Here is a 9,749-nt window from a genome sequence, read left to right as displayed (position 1 = left end):
GGTACATGTTCTCAACTTAAAAACTATGAGTTAAACCCAAAATAGACAAATGCTAACAAGACTTTTCCTTCTATGCTCTTAGCATACAAACAGAAAAAGCTAGATAAATTTTACTAGCTAGACAAGTTTTACAAAGAAGAAAACATCATAATGTATGCTTTTTTTCTCAGGATGCAATTATCAAAAGTATTATTCACTATTATTTATAAAAATATTTCATATTTTAAATATAATTTTGGCAATTTTATCACTTAGAGCATAGAAGTACTTTTGTATGTAACATGTACATTTTGTTCCTTTTAATACTGATAACAAACCAAACTTTTGATTCGCTAAAAAATAAGTAGACTTCGATGACGTTTGGCAGGTGGTTCTATTATATCTAGACAATTTTCAGGACAAGAATTATTACAATGTTCATTTATTGAATCTTCCAAATCAGAAACAGTAATTTCCTGTTTTTCATTTTCCTGATTTAATAAATCATTGTAACGCTTAATAACATCGGGATCCTGTAACCATTTATGATTAAGAACTTCGGAACTGCTATATCTAGTTTTTGGATCTACTTTTAACATTTTAGAAATTAAATCTTTGCATTCAGCACTAACCGAAGACCAAATACATTGTTTGAAAGAGTATTTTCCTTTGCAAATTTGATCAGCTGCTGAGAAGGGTAAGCATCCACAAAGACAAACAAATAATATTACACCTAGACTCCAAACATCAACTTTTTCAGTATAAGTTTTATAATTCTTCAATATCACTTCGGGAGCAACATACCATGCAGTACCACATTCAGTTTTTAACACTGTGTTACCTTCAACAATTTTACTTACTCTGATAGTTTGATAGTAACAATTCTCTGATAGTATTTCTTTGTAACGGAATATTCTCAGGTTTTAAATCTCTATGTGTAATGTTCTGCCGATGTAAGTAATTAACAGCAACAGCTATTTGGTATATAATATTCTTAACAATTGGTTTTTTCAGATATTTTGACTCTTTAATTTTATTATATAAATCACCTCCATTCATAAGTTCCAATACCAAAAATACTGCTTCAGGAGTTTCAACAATGTTGTAGACACTAACTATGAATGGATGATCTAATTTTTTCATAATATTAATTTCATTCATAATACGATTAGGATGGTTTAATTTCTTTTCATCATCTGCTTTACTCTTGATGATCTGCTTCATAGCAAATTTATCACATGTCCTTTTGTTAAATATTAATCTCACAACACCACATGCACCGCTTCCAAGCTCACGAGAAATGTAGTAGTCATCTTTGATGAGATTTGGGATTTATGCACAGTATGCGTGAAACGATCAAAAAATCTAAACAATTTTCTGAAATCACTACCTATTGCTATAACATCTTCATTTTGCAATATTCTTCGGTTTCCTTTGCCAACTTTTTCACCATTTATGAATGTTCCATTTCGAGAAAAATCTTCTAAATAAAAAGGAGAATTCCTACTATATAAATTCCTACGATATAAATTGTAGGTGTTCAACAGACATTTCGTCTGTAGTTAAATTTATGTCACAATTTTCTCTGCCAACTGCATACTCCAATTTTGAAAGATCTACGATAAAACATTATTGATATTTGAGAAAACCAACAAGCATGCAAACAATTGTAAATCATCTTCCATTCTTCCAAACATTTTGACTGGGGCTCACAAAGGCTAGTAGGTATTGAAGTGACTAAAATTCCTGTCCACGCTCAGGGAACTAAAAGGCATGTTCGATCACTCTATACAAAAGCAATAACGCTTCGTGAACGCATTGCTGAATTTGAATACTGTTCTTTGGCACTTGATAAAAGTTGTGACATTAGCGACACAGCACAACTCGCTATATCTATACGTGGTATTGATACTGAATTCAATATTACTGAAGAGTTTTGTTATCTAGTTCCTATGCAAGGGATTACAACCTCTTAAGACCCTTATAACAAATTATGAAAAAAATTCAATAAAAAGTATATCAACAGATAATTCAATAAATTAGTATATCAACAGATGGGCACCACCAGCAATATCAATGTAGAAGTAGCGGAAAGACTTTACCCAAACATTAACACAGGAAAAGAAATATTTGGTAACCACTGGATAATTCATCGAGAAAGTTTGTGTGAAAGAAATTAAATTTACTTCATAGTAATTAAATTACTAAATTTTATGAAGTCATGGGGGTTCAAATCACTATGAGTTCAAAGAATTCCTAAGCAATTTGGAAATCATAGCAATGTTATCTTCAATACCAAAGTACACTGGCTCAGTAGAGGTGCAGTGTTGAAAAGAGTTTATGACCTTTAAAGCGAAATACAATTGAGAAATACAATAGAAAAAGGTAAGAAAAGCATACAACCGCGTCTTTTCAGCAATAAAATCAATCCAGGAAATTAAAACCAACATCAAGCACTAGAGCTTGTGAAGATGGTGGTACAAATTCTATCTCAGATGGGTCCATCTAATAGAAACTGTTTGATTAAATTGGCATTTCAACAATTCAATTCAAAGACTATATATTTCAGATATAAAAGTATGTACATTGCACTTTATAACATGGGTTTTACTAAGGTATTGTATCCTTCATTGGATTTGATTTTAATTCATAAATTAATATTTGTGTGACAGAGGAATGAAAATTTTAAATCACATAGCACTATTGGCATTTCAGAATATATTGAATATGACAATAGTAAGTACAGCATGAATGGCTTTGAGAAAGTCTGCGAGAGAAGTTTGTTGATTTTGCTTTGGTATTCAACGTTTAAAAAATTCGAGGATATTTCAAACAATCAGTGGCATACTTCTTCGCTGAAAGCAATGTTAAAAGTTCTGAACTCAAAGGCCTGCAATTTCAAACCGGCAAGCAATTGGTATCAATATTGTAGCTACCGTATGTGATGCACACGAAAGAGATGTATCTGCAATAAACATGTTGTCTAATTTACAAACTTCAGGGTTCTCTTGTTGGCGAGCAAGAAACTGAAAGCCTATATGATCCTCCACATCAACTGAATTTTTTTATCATATGTTGTAACTTTCATACAACAAAATCAACAGAAAAGGACATCCTGAAATCGTATAATCAAATTGTATGAAATTGATTCAAAGTTGCCACTTTTCCGCATGCGCTGTGATTTGCGATCACATAAGGTATATACTGAAAAGATGAGGAAGATGAGAGTGAGGGACTGCCGCAGAGTTCTCTTATAGATATACGCTACTAAGCAAAGTAAGAAAGTAAAAATAATGTAAAATGTATTCTATTGAATTCATAATTAAAATTCATCATTCACAATAAGCTTCCAGTTTTGCAAAAAAAAACTGTAAAGCTCTATGAAGAGCTCTCTAGCCGATTCTAACCATTAAGCATTTTGTAAAGAAGCTAGACGTGTCTTAGCTTCTTTAAAAAAAACGAGAAGATAAAAAACTCTCTCAAACTATTCAAAATTGGATTAAAACAATAAAAGGTTTTTAAAATATTTGGCAGTAAAAATAAAGTATCCGGAAATTAAGTTTTAGTCAACTAGTTATTTAAACCATGACGAGAAGACCAAAACTATCTCCAACTATTCAAAATTAGATTAAAACAATAAAAGGTTTCTAAAATATTTGGCAGTAAGATAAAGTATCCGAAAATTAAGTTTTACTCAACTCGTTATTTAAACCAAGACCCTCTAGAATTTATTTTTGTAGTATTAGACGGAATTAATAATCGAAATGCATCCATTCCATTTTTAACTTCCCGAAGGAGAAGTTTATGTTTTCATCAAAAAATGCGAATCGCTAATTTTATGTTTTCTCGACGTTCAAGCCATTCTGAATCGAATGAGACCAAATTTGGAAAAAGTGTGTGTGTATGTGTATGTGTGTGTGTGTATGTGTGTGTGTGTGAACAGATTTTTTGCCGTAAATCGACGTTTTCTCTAAAACGGCTGGACCGATTTCAAAAATTTAAAAGTCATTCGATGTATCTCGATGAGGACTGTCGTTTCTTGTGAGTTTTGTGCGGCGATCGGCCGAGCCGTTTCTTTGTAAATTGCAGAAAAGTGAAAAATTTTTGTCCACGTTTTAGCCCGCAATTCTGAATCGATTTCGAAAATTCAAAAACCATTCGATAGATATTAGTTGGGAATCGTGCTGATTAGTATTTGGTAAAGATCGGCCGGGCCGTTTTCTTGTAATAAAGTTTTAAAAAAAAAAATTTCGACGATTTTTATGATTTTTTTTTCGATGGTAGATACCACAGTCTTCTAGATCATACTAAAATATTACGGCCCTATGACAACTCGTTTAGCTTTAAAAATTCGTCAAAGTTTGCAAAAATTAGTATGGTCGTTTTGGCATTTGTCAAAATTAGAATTTTCATCGACGTTTTCTCAAAAACGCCTGAACCGATTTCAGATATTTAAAAAGCATTTGATGTATCTCGATGAGGATTATCGTTTCTCAGTTTTGTGCAACGATCAGCCGAGCCGTTTCTTTGTAATTTGGAAAAAAGTATTAAACTTTTCGTCCACATTTACGCTCATCCTACCGAACCGATTTTAAAAAATCAAAAACTGTTCGAAAGATATTAGTTGGGAATGGTATTGGTTAGTTTTAGGTGAAAATCTACCGAGCCGTTTTCTTGTAATTACCTGTTGAAAAAAATTTAAGCCGATTTTCATGGAACTTTTAGTTATATTATTTACTCATTTTTTTCATTAAGTCGATTATTTACACATATCGGGAAGTTCATGTAACTTGCCTCAAGGCTAAATACCAAACCAACTAGTTACTCTGGCAATTGTAAGCTTGATAAAATAGAAGATGCGATTGATTCGTTAAAAACATTATTATTGTGTTAAGCTTCGGTCAAAGTCGTGTGTGAGTCTAGTTAGAATAAAGATATTCTAATTTCGTCTAATGTGAATACTTACGGATTTTTATTAAAAGAAGAAAGTAGCAGTTTACTTCATGTTAACAGATACTGATGCTGTTTTTTTACCAACAAAATGTTGAAAAATGTTGAATCTTGCTCGATGTATAAGTCCCATATTTATGCAACAGACAAGAGTGGGGATGATTATTGGCTAATAAGTGTTGAAGATCGCATTGGAGAATCTCTAGTTTTTCTACTAGAAGTGAACATTATTTAAATAATCATTATATTTTTTGCTCAATTCATATTTTAAAAATGTGAATGTTAAACCACTTGTTCCATTTTAAGAAAAAGACAAATTAAAGTTTGTAACACCAAGCGTGACCTACGCATTTTTTTAGTTTAGTAGGCATGATAAACATCAATCCCATAAAATAATTATGTTAACATATGCCTGATATTTTATATACATATAAAACCTACAAGACAAACCCAAAACATTTGAATTTAAATTTTGTGTAGTGAATTTCGGTGGTAAAGGATTGAAAACGCGTGACCTCTATATGTTCTAATCTAAACAAATGGAAAACGAAGAAGAACAAACTTCTACTCTGGGAGAAATGGGAATGACTGAATTATTGCTCGATAGTGGCCCAGGTACTGAGAACAAAAAAGGAGAAGTGCCCGCTTCGAATCGAATTAGAATCGAATTTCCGGAAGAAACTTCTACTCGGCAACAAAGGAGAATGTCAAAACTATATCTCCGTTGTAGCCCAGAAAAGGCACTTAAATATTTAAACGAATGGGCAAACCCATTCGAGCGGACAACATTGCATCGGACTCCAGAAAAGCAAGTGGAAATGCGTGAACCAATGAACGAAAGCCCAGAATTAATTCCTATGCCAGACATAGTTAATTTAGACAACGACACAGATAGATCGGAAATTGAGTCGGTTGATGGCGATATATTACAGGCTGAGAGGAGTTTAAATCCCAGAACAAAGTTGTGTATGGCTACTGCAGTATCGTCTGCAGGCTCAACAGCACAGTTACTTACACTCATGCAATGAATAGTATTAAAAAAACGCCATTGTCGTCTAAGAGATCGGTTATTTGCAAATCGAAAAACCAATTAAACCCGTGAAGTTAGTGAATGATCCTACAGATCATTTAAATAGAAAAACTTTAAAACTTATTGACGATTTGGTAAAAAAATAAGATTTCCAAATTACTAGGTTTTCCTGTGAAACTTTTCCATCAAAATTTTCCCAAACTTTATTGTCTCCCAAAAGTTCATAAACCCGATTTACCTCTTAGACCTATCGTTTCAGGCTTAAATTTACATCTAAGCAAACATTTAAAATATATCAGCAACATACATTCTAAGGTCACCATTTTGTCTAAATTTCATGTTTTTAACTCTTTTAATTTAATTAATAATTTAAAAAAATTGATTATTCCGTCTGATTATTTGATGACGTTTTGATTTCGTTTTGCGACATCAGTTCCGTGGAATTTAGCTCTTGATGATGTTTGTGATCGTTGGAGTGAAATCCAGCCTCATACTTCTATTGATTTGAATTGGTTTAAACACATTCTAAATTTTATTGTAAGTAATACTTATTTTTGTTTCGAAAATTGTTTCTTTTCTCAGAATTTTGGTTTATAAATGGGGTTCAGTATCAGTCCTCTATTGGCTGATAAAACTTTACAACTTTTAGAAAAATCTGTTTAATCCAAATTACCTGTTCAACCCGTTTTTTACTACAGATATGTTGACGATATTCTCTTATGTTTAAAAAAAGATTAGATTTTTGAAACCCTAAATTATTTTAATTTTTTCAATAACTCTTTACAGTTTACTTTTGAACATGAATGTGATATCTCAATTAGTTTTTTAGTTTTAAAAAACATCAAAAGTAATTCATACAACCGCATACTCACTGATTGGTATCAAAAACCAACTTGGTCTCTGGTAGAAACATAAATTATTTTTCTTTTCATTCACGTTCAATAAAAATTGCCACTATTATCTCATTAACTGACAGAGCCATTTTACTCAGTGAAACAACCTTTTGGGGAAAAATTTAAATTTAATCCGTTCAGTTCTTTGTGAAAATTCTTACCATTTACATTAATAAAGAATGTAATTAATAACTATTAATAAATTAAAATAATAATTAATAAATTAAAAAAAAAATAATTTGCTTCACAGTCTGATAATTCTATTTTTGATGATTTTTCAAAACGTTCTTTTTTGACTAATTCAGATCCGTCTTTTACAAATAAATATAAAGGTATTTTTTCTTTGCCATATTTAGGTAGTTTTTCGTTTTTTGTAAAAAAATTGTTTTTAAATTAAGGTTTTTCTTTTGACAATACTTTAAACTCACTTTTCACTTTCTTAAAGTCTGAAACTCCAGTTGAGCGTGTTACTGATGTTGTTTACAAAGTGGATTCCAATTATTGTAATTGTTGTTTATATTGGTGAAAGTTCGCAATATAGTTACAAGAGTATGAACCAACACATTTGCAATTCAAAAATAAAAATCAGTTTAAAACAATGTTTTCGGAACATGGAATTTAAGTAATTTACAGTCACTTGGAATTTAAGTAATTTTAAAAAATAATTTATCTGGTTTTCGAAAACTGCGTCATTAGTTGATTTCGGAAACAATATTTTTGTGCTGTCTATATTTTGCTTTGTTGTGTTTTGTGTGATATTTTGTGAACACTAATTTTGGCCAGATTGAAATCGCTATTTTCTTATATTTTAATGACAATTTACTTTGTAGTGAACATTTTAGTGATTTAATATTTGCTAACATATTATTACTTACATATTGTATAGCAGTCTATTCATTTTTTTATGTTTTGTGTGTTTTTTGCGAACAATTTAATTTATTGAGTGTATATTTAAGTGGTTCATTAGAATTTGTTAATATAATTGAAATTATAATGTCGCAAAATTGCAAAAATTGCAATAAATGTTTGATCAAAATTGGTGGGCAAAAAAGGTCGTTTTAAGTAAGAATGATAAACAATTGTAGAGTATTTCTACAGACAAAACTATTTTAATTGGTGATATTTTGTGTACTACGTGTAGACTAATTCCTTATAGAAACTCTAGTAGCAGAACAAGCATATGCAATGTAAATAATTTAGTGCTTAGTGGTAGTGATAGTAGTTCTGTAAGTGAATTTTGTAGTGAATACAATTGTAACATTTTTGAAAATAGTGATATATTTGTTGAACTTTGTCTTAATCGAATAGCATCGACCCATCGACATTGTTTGAATTTGTAATAATAGATCCAACCTTGTTACAATTCCTTTAGAGGCTAGAATTCATGTATGTTTAAAGGGCAGAATTTATATTCCTACAGGTAATCGTACCTGTAATAACTATTTGTTCGGTAATTTTTTTTTATGAGGAAGATATACAACAGTCGCGTATTTATTCAAATACAAGCTATGTGCCTCAGAAAGAAGTGTCCCTTTTTTTAAACAGCTTGGCAAGTTCAAACCATTCACTATTTAAACAGATGGAAAATTTTGCTGTCACCGGAGAAAATAAAAATATTAAGAGGATTTTATCCGAAAGTTATATATAATATGTGTTATCATGGAATTAAGTTATATGTTTAAATCAATGAAAGACAACTAGAAACGTAGTATTATGCAAGCATTAGTTATTTTTTTATTTAAATTAAGAACCGGAAACTCTAACAATGTTATCGCCGCTATTTAAATTTTTAAAAGTCAAGTTTTTCATTATTATTCTCAAATTTTAAATCGATTTGAAAGGGACATATTAGTTCAAATTTTGGGTCAGAGACTTTTACAAGAGACCAATTAATTTTGGATACTTCGTACAATGCAAAAAAAATTCTTAACTTGCCTGAAGATCGGTTAGCTTTAATATGTGTCGTTTTCAGGCCAGAAACGGGTTCCATTGTGTAAACCATTCACGATTTGCACAACGAATGGTTTTGTCGTTGACTTCTTCGGGCCCTTTCTGGCAACACAAAATGATGCAAATATTATGAAAATTATTTTGAAAGATTCGCACGGAACCAGCAATTTTTGCATCAAGATGATATTTTTTTGAGTTGATCGTAGATTTTGTGATGCTATTTATGATATGAAATCAGCAGGTTATGTTCCTCTTATGCCATGTTGTGAAGGCAAAAGAAAACAACTTACTAGTATTAACAGTCAAAGAAGAAAGACGAATTTGTAAAATAGTATTAAATAAATTTAACGTGAATATAACCGGACTTTCATTTTCAAACAATCATCGTGGAGATTTCACATTTCGCCGATTTTAAAATTTACAGTCCACTCAAGAAGCATATCAGCATCGACGTCATGTAAATTCGCTCCATTTGGTCCTTTCCAGTAATCTTTTAATTCATTTATTCATTCCATCAAATATAATCTCTTGACTCAATTATTTACCATAGGTCCATAGATAAACAAGTATAAATGCTCTCTTCTCGTCACTATGACTGACCCCGCCCCGTCCTATTTAGCCTCTCCCCTTCCGGACGTACTTGCTCACACAACGTTCTGCCAACCGTAGAACAGAATAACACGCGCGACATTCAAACTTACTCATTCATTTAATATTTCGCTAATAATATATAATGAAAATAACACTTTATTAGAATGTAATTTCAGAGATATATTGCAATTATATTGCTTGCACTTGATGCGTTTATACTTGGAAAATTGGGCAGTTTACGATGTACGAAACGATGTGCTGCCAGATTTAACAGTCTTCTGTTTTCAGAGAAAAATCTATGGTGTGTAATCTTCGCGCTAAAAAACCTATGATCTTTATAGCGCGAACACATGATT

General features: G+C 31.2%; 1 protein-coding gene across 1 annotated transcript; it reads right to left on the bottom strand.

The window, feature by feature from the left end:
• Positions 1–332: 332 nt before the first annotated feature.
• Positions 333–1,203, bottom strand: LOC113369403 (serine/threonine-protein kinase Chk2-like). The gene is made up of 2 exons (XM_026610160.1): positions 1,029–1,203; positions 333–820 (listed from the first exon to the last, which is right to left on the bottom strand). Exons 1-2 carry the CDS (start codon positions 1,201–1,203, stop codon positions 333–335), a joined length of 663 nt encoding a protein of 220 aa, XP_026465945.1.
• Between the last annotated feature and the right edge of the window lie 8,546 nt (positions 1,204–9,749).

Source organism: Ctenocephalides felis, unplaced genomic scaffold (assembly GCF_003426905.1).
Source record: "Ctenocephalides felis isolate EL2017-DRISC unplaced genomic scaffold, ASM342690v1 CF-g0.4_SCAFFOLD_01322, whole genome shotgun sequence".
NCBI lineage: Eukaryota > Metazoa > Arthropoda > Insecta > Siphonaptera > Pulicidae > Ctenocephalides > Ctenocephalides felis.
This window is presented reverse-complemented; position numbering and strand designations above follow the sequence as displayed.

Bases quoted from the DNA above. Each gene is read 5' to 3' on its own strand.
- LOC113369403 (XM_026610160.1), bottom strand. From the start codon at position 1,203: ATGAAGCAGATCATCAAGAGTAAAGCAGATGATGAAAAGAAATTAAAC. The intron at 821-1,028 runs GTGATTTATATA...AAATTGTTGAAG, and splicing joins ATTGGAACTTATGAATGGAG to GTAACACAGTGTTAAAAACT.